This window comes from Vespula vulgaris, chromosome 17, assembly GCF_905475345.1.
Source record: "Vespula vulgaris chromosome 17, iyVesVulg1.1, whole genome shotgun sequence".
Taxonomy (NCBI): domain Eukaryota; kingdom Metazoa; phylum Arthropoda; class Insecta; order Hymenoptera; family Vespidae; genus Vespula; species Vespula vulgaris.
This window is the reverse complement of record NC_066602.1, coordinates 2,060,240-2,076,313: the sequence shown is the minus strand read 5'-3', so window position 1 is coordinate 2,076,313 and position 16,074 is coordinate 2,060,240. Positions and strand designations below refer to the sequence as shown.

Sequence of the window (16,074 nt, the reverse complement as noted above, 5' to 3'; positions counted from 1 at the left end):
CTTAGAGTGACGTAACATCCTTCCCCTCCCACCCCCCACCCTCTCCGTTCTGTCTGTCCCTCATTTTTCGCGAGGTATGCAAACTTTAAAGAGAAGAACAAAAGAAGGAAATAATAATATATATATTATTACATTTTTGTTCTCATAATCGTTGTTAATCGAACATTTGATTAGAGTTTGATCTAATTGATCTAATTTGTGTATTTAGTCATTATTAATTAGAAAAAGAATCGATGTGTTAACTTTCTCTCATTGCAAAAGAGATCGCGCCGTGTGAAACTCTCGTCGAAATATTCAATCCAAAGATAGGACTCGTTAAACGTTTCGCGTGCCGCCATTTTGAGAGACTAGTACAACTATTACTATACTATTTACTACTACTACTACTACTACTACTATTATTACTACTACTACTATTACTATTACTATTACTATTATAATTATAATTATTTTTATTATATTATTATTATTATTATCACTCTTACCACGCGCGTTCATTGATTGAACTTCTATTCTCTGTCTCATCTTACCGTAGAGTTAATTATACAAGTAAGAATAGGTAATTAATGGTTTTAGTTAGCTCTGGCATTCGTGGAATCCTTTTGTTGGATATATACGATCGTTAACAGGAAGATTCCTTGCATGATAACCTAACCTTAAAATCAGTTAATTAACCATCTATGCTATGTGATGATACAAACAGTATACGAACATTACAAACTATTGTAATACGTTAGGCAAGGGATGTCTATTCTTTTGTAAAAGATATTATTATTATTATTATTATTAATTTATTAACCATATTGTTAATCCCATGATATAGATCAAGTAATAATCAATGAGATCCCTAACCTATGCTAATTCGCATTAACGGTAAAGCATGATGATAAAAAAGCAATATAGTTTATTGGATTTTCGAGAAAAGGAGAGAAAAGGAAAGAAGAAAAAAGGAAAAAGAAAAAAATTAATTTCTTGGCTGTTCATATTTTACTTATACGTAAAACAACACGGACACTTACATACGACGCATAGTTTATATGTAACAAGGCCATGCTCATTATCATTGTGCGTACATATATATACGTACATATATAAATAAATATATATATATATAATACACATATGTATAGGTAGAAACATTTAATATACATACGCAGTTGTATTCGTGCGACAAGTCCTCGGACTTAATCGTCCGTCATAAGTACGTGCAAGGCCATACTCGTTATCGCTTACATATCCGTATATCGAACCATTTTGAGTGATAAATGGGTGCGATTCGCGATGAGACGGCTGAAAGTTGTGAAAACAAAAAAAAAGAAGGAAGGAGAGAAGAAAAAGAAGAAGTAGAAGAAGAAAGGAAAAGAATGTTACTTCGTAACTGAAACTGAAGACTCCAAAGGTCGACGGTTTATCTCTTCGTAAAAGGCCAGTGGCACGCGTTCGTCGTTCTCTCTCTCTTTCTCTATTTCTGAAACTTGGCATGTATTATAATCCGACGAATTTTATTGCAAATACAATTTACATGAAAAATTTTTATTGTCACTGCTGCCACGAGATATTTGTATTTTTTAACTTTTTATTTCTTTTTTATTTCTTTATTTTTCCATTTATTTATTTCTTTTTTATTTCTTTACGTGATATCACGATTATTGATTTGAAAAAAAAAAAAAAGAAAAAGAAAGATTTTACACGGTGAGAATAGTGGTGGCCGTGATTTAGAATTTTAGATCATTTGTATTAAAAAAAAAAAAAAGAAGAAAAAAAAGAAAAAGAAAACTGAGACGAATCTTTTATATTCGAGTCGCCATCTTGAAATTTTACAGACGGCCAGCGAAAGGCCAGTCGAAGAAGGTAATAGGATCCAACTTTAATTCCATCCGTCCATCCATCCATCCATCCATCCATCCATCTATCCATCCATTCATTCATCCATCTATCCATCCATCCATCCATCTATCCGTCCGTCCATTCGTCCGTTATGCCTAAGAACAAAGGGAGAAGAAGCCCTTTCTCATGCTCGACCTCTCATTTTCTCACGGAAGGCGTATCTCTTTCGAACACACCACCACTACCAACACCACAGTATAATACTGCGAACGCAACCGATGTATCGAGTGCTGCTGTTCTGGTTTAGTGGTTATACGTCGTTCTTTAGTTGAAACGGGTTTCTTTTTTTCCTCTTTTATTTTTTCTTTTCTTTCTTTTTTTTTTTTCTTACCAAATACCAACATAGCCAACATTCTTCTTCTAAATTTAATCTCTATACTTTTCAACATATAATATGTGCATTGCTAAATATGTATATATATATATATTGTAACATGTACGTATATTTATATTGTATAAATCAAGTCGGATCATATGTAGTTTTGAACGGCAAAACATATTCTCCCCTATATTATTTGTTTTTTTAGGGTTATAACGTAGATCTCTTAAAAAACTATTTTATCGGCTGTATCCGTTCACTGACTTCTATATGTATTATTCCGCAGATAAAAAGCATGAAAGCAAGTAAGCGACAAGAGGTCATTCGATACACGCATATCTGGATAACCCTCTCTTCTTGCACAACGCTGTCCTTAATCTTGAGCCTCGACCAAAGAGCCGTATAGCTCGATTTACATACGTGCATGTATGTATCTATGTTGTATGTATATATATGTATATATGTATGTATATGTATGTATATGTATGTATATGTATGCGCTCGACTTTCGAGACGACCGCAAGAGAAGCAGGTTAGGTTAGTCTGATAGAACACACAGAGAACCAAACCATATCGTCGTCGTCCTCTTCGTCTTCTTCGTCTTCTTCGTCTTCTTCGTCTTCTTCGTCTTCTTCGTCTTCTTCGTCTTCTTCGTCTTCGTTCTCGTCTTCGTTCTCGTCATCGTCGTCGTCGTCGTCCTCATCATCTCTTTTATCCGTCTTCAACATCGACGTCGACATCGTTATGCAATTTGGTAGGTCCTGTTTCTCTCTTTCTCTCTCTCTCTCTCTCTTTTTCCCTTAAAGCGAATGAAATTAACTTGAATTCACGAAACAAATTCTTGGTACCAACTTATCAACATAAATATATCAAACGTTTCCACTTCACGTATATTACTACTCAATAATATATATATATATATATATATATATATATATATATATATAGAGAGAGAGAGAGAGAGAGAGAGAGGAAAAGAGAGAGCGAGAGAGAGAGAAACTCGTCGGTTACATTCGGTTAACTTCGTACTTCCGCATTCGTATGAGTCGAATATTGAATACGACATATAACAGCAGCATACAATGTTTTAATGAAAATCGAATTTTAACTCGGTTCATATTTATTTCATGAGATTTTATGTAATCATTTATTGGCCGTAGCGACGATCATCATCATCATCATCATCATCATCATCATCATCATCATCATCATCGTCGTCGTCATAGTTATTATCATCATCCTCGTCGTTGTTATTGTCGTTGTCATTCATTACTAAGCAAATTTTTTTTTTTTTATTGATACACTCCAGACATTAAATTATAGTCATTGACTGCGACAGGCAAATTGTTCGAAGATTCTTTTTTTATGTTTGGTATGTTTTCCTTTTCTTTCTTTTTTCTTTTTTTTTCCAAGCAAACGAGGTCATTCAAGTTCGTTTTTTTTTCTTCTTTTCTTCTTCTTTTTTCTTTCTTTCTTTTTTCTTTTTTTTTTATTTCTTTACGCACACCATCGCGTTTTACTCGTCATTCCGTTCGTGCGCTATTGCATGATGCATGCAACAGTGCAATGCACTTCTAACCTCGAAAGAGCATTCGGTGTCTCGACAAGACGTGCCAATTGCGACGTTACTCGCATGTTAAACGCGCTCTATTTTCCATACAATACACATTTACTTCGTTCCTTCATTCTGTCTCTCTCTCTCTCTCTATATATATATCTCTCTCTCTAGTTGGTTCGTTCATTCGTTCATTCGTTCGTTCGTTCGTTCGTTCGTTCGTTCGTTCGTTCGTTCGTCCGTCCGTTCGTTCGTTCGTTCGTTCGTTCGCTCTCTAGGCAGTAACAACGATCAATATTACATAACATTCAAATTTTCTGCCTATCATCCTAATGAAATTTAATGATTAGTTTTCAAACGTAACCCATATATATATATATATATATATATATATATATATATATATATATATATATATACACGTACAATTTTATATGGAAAATGTTTTTCCATTCCTTGTTTTACATATCTTTTCCCCTTCTCTTCCCTTGTTCCCTCCCTATTAAATTTCTACTCTGATTACATACATCAATATTATTCTAACCTCAATATAATCCAATCTGGCTATTGCTATTAGAGACTAAAAAGTGCGCCGAAGGAAGACCCGCGCGATTCACGGGTATGCAAGAGAGTAATAGGAACCAATTGCGACTAATGGCAACGTTTTATCGCTCCTTTTCTTCTCTCGATAATCCAATGAACAATAAAGATTTACGACTTACGTATTGAAGATCAACGTGGACCTAGTGGACACTCATCTCTTAACAGCTATTGGTCAAGCTATGGAATCAAGATGGTGGATAGATAGGAACGCCATATTTATTCTTTTCTTTTCAGTGATTTAGTTTTAATTTTTTTTTTATACTTCGATAGTATCCGCTCCTCTTCTTTCTTTAAAGAAAAAAGTAAAAATAAATCAATCGATCAATAAAAAATTAAAAACATGGTCGTCTTTCTCAAGAACGAATTTTTCCGTATCCCCACTCTGTCTCTCTCTCTCTCTCTCTCTCTCTCTCTGCCGTTTCGCATCGTCGAATCTCTCTAGTTCTCTCTCTTTCTTTCTATCTTTCTTTCTCTTTCTCTACCAGCCGTTATTACTTCTTCTTCTTCTTCTTCTTCTTCTTCTTCTTCTTCTTCTTCTTCTTAGCAGCGCGTAACGAGAGATCGTGTTTCCTTTCCGCTCGACGTACTCTCTGGCTGCCACCTTGTTGCCTATAATTCACTTGCCATGGAATGCAAAATAGGATACTTATTTGCAGTATACATTTTCAAAGAGAGATTCGAAATCGTCGTCTTCTTCAATATCAGCGGCATACACCTGTGCGGCGCTGTGTTTCGCCATTATTTTTCTATTTGCAACATTGTGAATGAACCTTCGAGGATGATCGCTAGAGTTAGCAGTGAAGCTAGCTAGCTAACTAGTCATCTCTCTTTCCTTCTCTCTCTCTCTCTCTCTCTCTCTCTCTCTCTCTCTGTCTGTCTGTCTGTCTCCGTTTCTCGATTGTGTCACGAATCATATCGACGATCGTCAGTGTTACGTAAATGGACGTTACAGAGTCTATTTCTATCTCTGTCCATCTATTTATCCTGTCTCGTTCTATCTTTTTCTCACTGCGAACCCCGTTCATGGATCGTTACATACATACGTTTTGCCTTACAGAGGCCATTGCGCGTTGTTAAGTTATTTTCCATGTGTGATGGTGCTCTCTTACGAAATGATGACTACTTGCACGTATCACACGTACATACATACATACATACATATATACATACATACATAATGTTTTATCTACAATACTGCAATCTTTTTACTTCTTCCAACACGTCGGAATATATTACATAAGATCATCGTGCTGCTTTTGAAATGATACCAGAATATTGGTTAGCTTTTCTTTCGTATCCAAGCGTGGCTAACTTCACTCGGTATTACCTTTTCAATTATACGTTTTTTTTGCTTTCTTTTTTGTTTTACTTTTTCTTCAATTTTCAACGATAACTTATATCAAATTTGTTCATATTTGAAAACATTTTATTCGATTTTATACCATATATCAATATGTTAGTGTTCATGAACATAAAGTCATTGGTTCAATGACTATTATTTTTATCATATATAGTTAGCATATAACCATCTTGAAGTTAGCTTAGGAATACACAAATATATTGGAAGCCATGATGGTACCCGCTTTTGCCATTTTTCTACGCCGAATGAAGTTCCAGTGAAATATTTATTTATTTATTTATTTATTTATTTATTTTTAATTTTGTATTCTTTTCCTTTCTTTTCTTCTTTTCTTTTTTTTTTAACCTGTCCCAGCAATCGAGAATGGTCTATCGACGAACTTTGTGTGCTGGTAAAGTCGTCGTAGGACGCGAAGGACTTTGGCTTAACGCCAATTTCTCTTTTTCTTCTTCTCTCTTTCTCTTTATATTTATGATTACACACACACACATCATCATGCATATATGCACGCACGTAGTAAGTTTAAATTCAGCGAACGAGGAATAACCGTTACATTTACCTGCCTCTTTTTATTGGGTACTTTTCGTTCTCCTTCATTTTAAGAATTCACTTTTTTCTTTCCTTTTTTTTCCCCCATATGTATTTTTTCGTTTCTCTTTTTTCACATCCTCATTTGTTTGTTCTAATTAGAAACAAAAGCATTGGACTATTTAAAAATGAATATCTATTTAAAAAGGATGGCGTACAAAAGATAAATCATGTACATATGTAGATAAAAATTGCGCATATCTTTATTTTAGGTTATATCGGTCGGTCGTATATTAATTTACGCATACATATATATATAGTTACGATAAGATTCTTTTTTTAAACATTTGACGATAGATAATACTGATCAGACAATATAGATAATTGTCATTGTATATTTTATTGCGACTGATAATAGTATTTTTTTTATATTTTATTATTTTTATTTCTATTTTTCATTTTTATCTTTTCGAGCGGAATGAGAAGACAGGATATGTTCGTAGATACATAATACATATATGTATATATACGTGCATATATACATATATACATTGTTTATTTATTATAATGTAGGCACTAGAATGCTTAAATAAATTAAATAATAGTTTACATATAATCAAGTTTTTCAACAACTCTCTTTGCTTATAAGAGATGTCGAATTTATCACGAAGAAAACGATTGGAATCTTAATCAATCAAATCTTCTTTATTTATAAATCATTCATTGATCATAAACAAAAAAAAGTCTATATATTCCACATAGAGGGATGATCTAAAAATGAATTATATCAGTAACCCTGTAGAGATTAGATTTCCAAGTATGAAACTTCAGAGATCAAAGAACGAGATGGGGAATAATGTCGAGAGGTGGGAAAAGAAAAAGTAAGGAAAAAAGGGAAAACACCCTGAGTGGAATAGTCAGTCTAGATAGAATATGCGTTGCTGCTCGTGTACTGCGTAGAAAAGGATCAGACAGAGACATAGACATAAAGAGAGAGAGAGAGAGAGAGAGAGGGAGAGGAAGGGAGGAAGATAGGGAAAGGAAGAGAGAAAGAGAGAGAGAAAAAGTGGTGTTGCCAGTAGAAGAAGCACACGTTGATATTCGTAGTAGCATTAGTATTAGTATTAGTAGTATAGCGAGGCTAGAGATGGTGGTTGGTGGTGTGATGGTGGTAGTAGGATGGATATCCCCGTCGAATCGAAGGATGAAGTGTGATTGGGATGGGAAAAGAAAGAAAGAGACGGACAGAGAGACGGAGAGAAATAGATATAGGAATGGTAAAGAGAAGAAAAGAAAGAGAAGGGGAGTAGGAGACGGTAAGGGGGCAAGTGGGCTGGGATGGCATGAGAGCTGAGAAAGATTTGATCGTTTGGAGGGAGGATGAGAGGAATTGGAGAAACGAGAAAGGAGAAGAGAGAGAGAGGGGTAGCTGAAACGTGCCGCGAGGGTGTGAGAATCCATCGAAAAGGAGGTAGAGAGAGATAGTCAAAGTAAAAAGGTAGTGGGGGATATGGGGATAAAGAGAGGAAGAGAGAAATGGTAAAGAAAAGTAGTAGGGGAGAGGGTAGTGGTTGCCGCGTGCGCTGAGTGAGACTCGCAGGCAAGGAGGGTAGCAGCTCGTAGCTCTATATATATACATACATATATATATGTATGTATGTATGTACAAAACGTTTGGCTTGGATTCGAATCTCGTCGAGGGTTGGTCGAATCGCGAATGGTGGTAGTCGTGGAGGTGAGGTTAGTGGTGGTGGTGGTGGTGGTGGTGGTGATGATGATGGTGGTGATGGTGGCGACACTAGCTCCCACTAGTGAATCGGGGGTTTCTGCTGGGATACCTAGGTCTTCTGCTCCTGCTCTTGCTGCCGTTGCTGCTGCTGCTGCTGCTGCTGCTGCTGTCGGTGGTGTTCTGGAGCTTTGCTCTGGAAGTGGGTGGAGATGGAGAGTGATGGTAGTGGTGGTATTGGTGGTAGTGGTAGTAGTGGTGGTGATGGTAGTGGTGGTGGTAGTGGTGGTGGTGGTGGTGGTGGTGGTGGTGGTAGGTGCCGGGGTCGCGAATCTTTTCTCGACCGCTCCACCTCACCGTTCGTCCGTCCATTCGTCCATCCATCCATCCATCCGTTCATTCGTCCGATCGAAATAGAACGCGGATATCGTGCTCGATCTCTGCTTTAAAGAATTAATGCGTCAAAGTACTTTCCAGTTTAATGGAAAAGTACATTAGAAAATGGAAGCCTTTCCTTCTCTCTCTGTCTCTGTCTTTCTCCCTCTTTATCTATCTATATATCTATCTATCTATCTATCTATCTATTTATTTTTCTATCTACTTTCTAGACTTATTCTTTTGTCGATCGACAAAAATTCATCAATATTATTATTTATATATATATATATATATAGATTGCGTTTAATTTCTAAATTCGAACGTATATCAAAATGGCGTGCGTGTTGGGTTTTCTTCGTCTTCAGTACATTTCAAATATCCATCATTATCGACCGTGTTAAGTACAAAAAGCAAAGAAAGGAAACGGATAACGAGAGGCATCGGATTAAAAAAAAAAGTCTTTGTTGAAGGAGGAAGAGAAAAGGAGTAGGAGAAGGAAAGAAAGAGAAAAAGAGAGAGAGAGAGAGAGAGAGAGAGAGAGAGAGATGGAGATAGAGATGGAAGAATTAGATTTTTGTTGGGACCAGAGCCGGTCGTGTCCCAGTCTCTTCCCCCAGAGCGACAGCTGGGTCGATATATGGCGACGTTGCCGAGCGTGAACCCTGGAACTCTCTCTCTCGCTCGCACGCGCCTCTCTCGTTCGATTCCAGGAAAATCGTTGTCTTCTATGTACTCCCAGTTGCTGTGCTACGCGCACTCGCCAAACGTCCGATACTTTTCCAACGACAATTATGCACGGCAATCTCTCTCTCTCTCTCTCCCTCTCCCTCTCCCTCTCCCTCTCCCTCTCTCTCCCTCACTCTCTCTTTCTCTCTCTTTTTCCCCTTGTTCCTCACAAATACATATATACATACACGTACAGATACCCACGCGCGCGCTTCTATATACATCCCCAGACGAATATACCCACACACATGTATATATATATAATGTATATATATATGTATATATATATACTTAGTCCTTTATAACCGAGAAACGTTCGTCTCCTCGACCTTGTATTTATTTACGTATCGAAATACATCGTGGACTCTCACCTCCTCTCCTATCTCCTCTTCTCCCTCCTTCCCATCCTTTCTCATCCCTTCTTTCTTCCATCACTTCCTTTTTTTTCCTCTTTTTTTCTTTCGTCCCTTCAATCTCGCAGGAATACCCTCACGAATTTACTCGTCATTCTCTCAGTACACACGAATAAGAAAGAACGCTCAAAAGCTTTCTCTCAAGTACCCAGCTTCTACCCTATCTACCTACCTACCTACCTACCTACCTACCTACCTATCTACCATCAAGTACTCGAGAGATCGAGAAACGAAAATAGACATCGTCGATTGCTTTTATCGTCTTCGTCTATTTAAACTCTAATTTATTCGACGAGTTTTCTAACAATAAGGATGTCTTGTTTAAATTAAAAAAGAAAAAGGAGAAAGAAAAGGAAAAAAGAAATATTCTTCTTCTTCTTCTTCTTCTTTTTTTCTTTTTCTTTAACATCCTTTTTGAAGATGATAGAAAAGGAATCCTGCGGTTTTCATTTCGACGACAAAACTTTCATAAGCTGATCGATAATCTTGGAACATGCAGAACAACAGTTGGGTCAAGTAGGCAGTGCCATTCCACTTCGTTTTTCTAGTTTTTTTTCTTGAATGGAAAAAAATGATTGGAAATACTTTTCTCTGTCTTACTTTATTTCTGAATATAAATGGGGGAAAAGAAAAGGGATGGAAAAGAGGAAGAAAAAGAGAAAGAGAAAGAGAAAGAGAGGGAAAAAAAACAATGAGGTAAACATTTACTTCTGTCGCGTAGGGAAGAGCTATCGTCGTCGTCGTCATCGTGGCAGGTGACCCTCTCCGATGTTTGTCCGTGAAGTTAGCAAGGACAGATATGGTCGACGATAAATAAATACTTGGCAATGGATACATACACAGTCGGTTACTGTTTCGAATCGAACGAATAAGTTCTTTCTTTTAGACGAAACATAGTTTAATATTAATATCTCAGTTATTAATAAATATTAATAAATGGAAATCAGTCATGTTATTTGAATTAAAAATGTTTTATCGTAGCGATGATACAAAGTAGAAAATGTATAATTTTTTTTCTTTTTTTTTTCTTTCTTTCTTTTTTTTGTCCTTTTTTTTTCTTTCTTTTTAAATGGTACGTCCAAGATATTGCATCAATTTATGTTGAGACTAAATATATGGAAAACATTCTCCAAGAGACACCTACACCGTTTTGATTTGGAGCTTAACTGTAGTTAGCTTTCTGCGTATGTATGTGTATGGATATATGAGATTACCAAGTACGCGACATCTACTTTGCTTGCATACATATACATCATATATATGTGCATATATACTTAGCCACATAAATCCCTTTTCGTTGTCGTTCGATTCTATTATCGCTGCTTCTATGGAACCATCGACGTTTACATTAAAATTGCACGCTCTGTACGTCGTTATTCTTCCTATTCCGTAATAGTTAGTATCAGTTATCCTTTTAAAAGTATCAATCTTATCGGTATAGAAGATCCTAAAAGAAATTATCGATTTATCATTTTTAAATCAATTTCTATTATCTTAAAATTCTAATAAAATCGAGGACACCAAGTCAGACGCCATTTTGTTGTAGACAATGCTATTAAAAAATGGCGATGAGTTTTTAACCAATCGTACTTGGAGATCTTCAAAATGGCGTCTTATTTCTTAACCAATCGTTTGAGATCTGTTCAATATGGCGTCCATTTCTTACATTTTTTGGATATATAAATCAAACAAAAAAAAAAAAAAGAGAAAGAAAAAAAAAAGAAAGAAAAAATAGAAAAAAAAATCTTTTTTTGGAATAAAAACATAATTATTACGAGAAAGGAATCATTTAGGATGAGCTCGCAATTGAAACTCTCTCACTGGTAATTGTTGTTGTTGTCAGTTATAGTTGGTCGCGAAATCTGATGAAAGGAAGAAGGATACAGCGACATTGCTTTTGTCACTTTTCACACGAATTTCTATGATGATCGTGGCACCATGGTGTTCCGCGAGATTGCACCGTATTGTACTCCACTGGTAAATAAAAGGTAGTATTGTCGATAAAAAAAAAAAAAAAAAAGGGAGAATAAAAGAAAAGGAAAAAGGGGAAAGAGAATTCGTGTTGGTCGTGAGGGATCCCATTGAAACTAGCGTTTCGCATGACGCGGAACGTTGAATGTGATTATTTTTTCTTTCTTTCTTTCTTTTTTTGTTTAATGGCGTAACTCGTGTAAATGAATATTTATGTTTTCTCTTCTCCATATTGATTTTGATCAATTCGATGATTCCGAATGAGCTAAAATGAATAATATCTTACGAATATCATTATAATAATGAAAACATTATTCGTAGAGTTTAATGTTAAGGAAGAATACTCGAAGGTTTCGATAAATTATCCTTGGATTTGCTAATTCTTTTCGACGCTATTTGGTAATGATATGTTGATCTTAGAAATTATCTTAGGTAGAGAGAGACCAAAGAAACTTCTAGATTATATAACACGATCAAAAGTCACACTGGCATCATCGTCTAAGTTGCCAGAATGATCTTTCGACTGAATCGTCATACTTTTTCAGTCGTCACCTTCGTTTCAAGTACAAAGTTAAGTATTCTCTTTCTCTCTCTTTTTCTTTTTCTTCTTCTTCTTCTTTTTTTTTTTTTTTTTTTTTTTACTTCGAAATATCTCGGAGCCATTTTTGTTTAGCCCAATAATCGATTTTAGTTCGAACGTAAAAGTATTCCTGAAATCACGTTGAAAGATACACACACGCACACACACATTCACAACATCTTTGCTTTTAGCACAAACTATCGATAATTCTTGTTCGTTGTGTGTTCCGCAAGGAGGCACGCGTTTTCGTGTGAAATCGTTATTGCATCTGGCTATGTTCCAAGATCCCCAGGATCCAAAATGTAATTTGTAACTGGAAACGAAATCGGAGATACGTAATAAGATTCTAGAGAGAGAGAGAGAGAGAGAGGGAGAGAGAGAGAGAAATATTGAACAGGATACATGTAAATCTTATTTACTATTGACTTTTTATCACATCATTTCGACGAAGCAAGATTTTTGAATAAATTAGAATTCGTATAGGATTAAGATATCATCTTCATTGCCGACATCTTCGTTTAGGCTTCTTACAGGTTTAAAGGTATGCTTTTAAAGCCCTTACTTCACATTGTACTATCTTCTTTAATATTTCCAGGCGCGGCCGATATGCTACTGCGGAGAGAGTCCTGCGAAGTGACCCGAACGATATTCCTTCGTAACTCGGAGAATCCTTTTTTATGATCTATGATCCATGTGATCTCTGATTTCTGATAAATATATAACAACAATAGAATTTCAATATTAAAAGATCAACTTTCATACAACTCAAATTTTTCGAACGAACATTGTACCCACATGTTCGCGTCGATGTTTTGTTTATCTATCTATATGTAACAAAAAAAAAAACAGACTAACTAACAAACAAACAACAAAGAAGTTGTAAATTTATTATTATAATCGCGTGATTAGACGTACAAGCAAATATTGAGAAGTAATTTTCTAAGTTAATTGTGTTCATTTCGCGTTTTCATTTAGGTCTCTAACATTGGCACCGAAATTCGTTGAACAAATAAAAGGGACCATCGGGTCCTAGTGGTTCTGGACAAAATACTGTGTAAATCGAGTCGATTTTCCCTAGAGGCACGATGGGTGGCATACCGGACGTTAAACCTATAGATGGTGCCTTCGTTTAATGACGACGTTCTATTTTCGTCGGTGCCACTCGAACGTCGCCCTGGTGGCTTCTGTTTTGTCAGTCAACAGGAAGTAATAGAATTTCATTTTCTTCGAGGCGCAGACTGCTCTCTCTCTCTCTCTCTCTCTCTCTCTCTCTCTCTCTCTTTCTCTCTGTTTCTCTCTGTTTCTCTCCCCCCTTCACTTTACTTTTCTATTTCTTTTTCTTTTTCTTTTTCTTTCTTACGAATCCCCTTAGACGATTCAATAGAAAATGAAATAGGTATACCGTGGGAGAATAGTAGGAAGCCATTTTGAATATGAGAGAAAAAAACCAAGAGAGTCATGTAGCCTTTCGTGAAACTTCGTGAAACTTCGTGACACTTCGTGAAACTTTGTTGAATTTCGTTAACGAAGCATCCATCTTTATTTTGATCAATCCGATTCAGCAGACATTCTCAATTGCTTATTTATTTTGTAAATTTTGTAAAACGACATCTGATAAACTTGAAAGTGACGTAAAAAATGTAAAACTACCAAATTGATGGTAAGTCGATGAAATCGGAAAACTTAATAATAATACATCAGCTTCGTGTTTCGCCTTGGAGAATGTAAGCGGAGTTGAAATACCACTAAATCATACGATTCATTGAATAAATCATAGAAAGGAGCATAGATGACCTACACGTTCTCGTTCTACATCGATCTAGAACGTTTTCCAATAAGAAACGACTGGTTCTCTCTCTCTCTCTCTCTCTCTCTCTCTCTCTCTCTCTCTCTCTCTCTCTCTCTCTCTCTCTCTCTCTCTCTCTCTCTCTCTCTCTATCCCTCTCCCTCTCTCTCTGGTCGTTTAATAAAGTGGGACGAATGCAAATTCCCTTAGACGAAGAATAAATCGTCTAAGTATAAACGCCTACAATGCTTGCTTCTCGATAACCTAACCTAACCTAACCTTTACTATATTTCAATGATTATACATTTCAACATTGTATATATCGAAGAGAAAAAAGTTAAAAAAAAGAAAAGATAATAAGAAGACAATATTATATAGATATCGTATAATTGTTAATAATTTTTTTTTATTCTATATTTATAACAATATACAAAGGATATCTATGATCTTGGTATATTATACAGTGAAAAGTTGAACAAATGAAAGAAACGAGTGTCGGAGGAAACCATACCACCCATCATCCATATATCCATGGCTATTGTTCCATTTTCTAAGCTTGTGGCAGGTGCCAAGGTGTCGATAGAACAGGTAGACACGAAGAAAAACGAGGAGTGGGGTAAATCCACGACAACTCTCATGTGTTTAGAAACGCGATCGCGGAAACGTATGAGACTATCGTTATACCTATGTACAGTTGGTATCAAAAGTGATTCCGCATGGACACACACACACTTTTAATACAATTTTCTTTTTTTTTTCTTTCTTTCTTTCTTTCTTTTTTAAAAATATCATATACAAGTTAACCCATTTAACTCGGTCTTTATGTCTTTTGGATTTAAGTAAACGTTTTACGATCGTTCGAACGTTCACCCTATCTTCTTCGAGTGCATGAACGATACTTGGAATAAAATATATTACTCCTTAGACGTCGTAAAGAGACTGTAAAATTACTGAAGATATCTCTTTTACAACCGAGTTTCTGGTGTAACGGTAAATGAACTGAAGGGAGTGTGTTCAGAAAAATATCTAACATTTACAAAATATTCGTCTACCACATTAATATCCGCGATTTTTAAACATCCCTCCAAAACTACCAACAAATAGAATAAAATATACTACGTTATACATCATACAATGCTGATGATACATTCCACATTAAGTTCTATTTTCATTTTGCAAGACAATATCGTTGAGTTGAATTGGTTGATGTAACAAACATGGCGGCTTGCGAATTCTTACGATTACGTTATTCGCCATTTTGTATTTTACGAACGTCGCTGTTATTGGGCTCCTTCTAAAGAAAAGAAAATGTGCAATTGATCGATTTAATTTTACTGCGATTGAAAATCGCCGTTTCAGTGGTTCTCAATCGACAAAAAAATGTTTCGGCGAATATGCCGACGTGGAAGAGTTCAGTCGTAGCTTTGCCACGTTGACAGTTCAACGACCTCCATTAAACGAAACCAGCCATGTGCGCCTTGTCAACCTTCCATCTGCGTTCGTGCGTACACACTGTGTGTGTATATGTGTATGCCTGTGTGTTCAAGCAAGCGTCTGCTGATGCAGATACACTTTTACGCGCTAAAAATTCACTCGGCTCGGCTCAACTCGACTCTCACAAAAATATACAGTGGAAGGAAAGATCGTATACATTTCTTCGGAATTTTGTTTTGGGAAAAAGAAAATAATAAAAAAAAAAATAAGAAAAAAGAAATAATAAAATCGAACGAATGTCTCGATTTTTTCTGCCATATTATTTCCCAGAGGTTCTCAACTGTTCCATAGAAAAATATATTAGTAAATGTAGTGTCCAAACGAAAAGACGATAAACACGATTAAAGTTTTCGAAAAACAATTGGTCAAGAAAAGTACATGACGATGACACGTAAATTCATCTAAGCTTTTCGCCATTTTCTATTCCAAAGATATATCTTGTTGGTATAGAGACGAAGGGATATTTCACGAAAGGATCCAAATTGTTGAAAATTTTATGAAAATTTTGTCCATCCTTCAGAAAATGTTTCCTTTGGAAACGATTGTAGAAATGTTTATGCCAAGTCTAAAAACAACGTGACTTCAGTAGATATTCGTGAGGAGGACGCATCATAGCACGTATGTACATAAGTATGTATGTATTGTATATGTACCTGCAAAAAGGGAGAGAGTCTTCTTCCCGTGGCTGATGCTGAGAACGTTTTGCTTAACGTTTGCAGAGTAGGTAGAAGAGAGAAGAAGAATCCAT

At 35.9% G+C, this 16,074-nt stretch overlaps 1 protein-coding gene across 38 annotated transcripts in view; it reads left to right on the top strand.

The window, feature by feature from the left end:
* The window catches only part of LOC127069911 (protein split ends), a 68,329-nt gene that overhangs the window by 19,233 nt on the left and 33,022 nt on the right, over nt 1–16,074 (top strand). Inside the window, exon 1 of one of the 38 annotated variants that reach the window (XM_051007584.1) lies at nt 11,339–11,483. The exons of the other annotated variants lie outside the window; for them this stretch is intronic. Within the exon in view, the coding sequence (XP_050863541.1) occupies nt 11,434–11,483 (50 nt within the window). The 5' untranslated portion in view covers nt 11,339–11,433. Of the gene's footprint in view, nt 1–11,338; nt 11,484–16,074 lie in introns of those variants that run through there. 38 annotated transcript variants of the gene reach the window in all.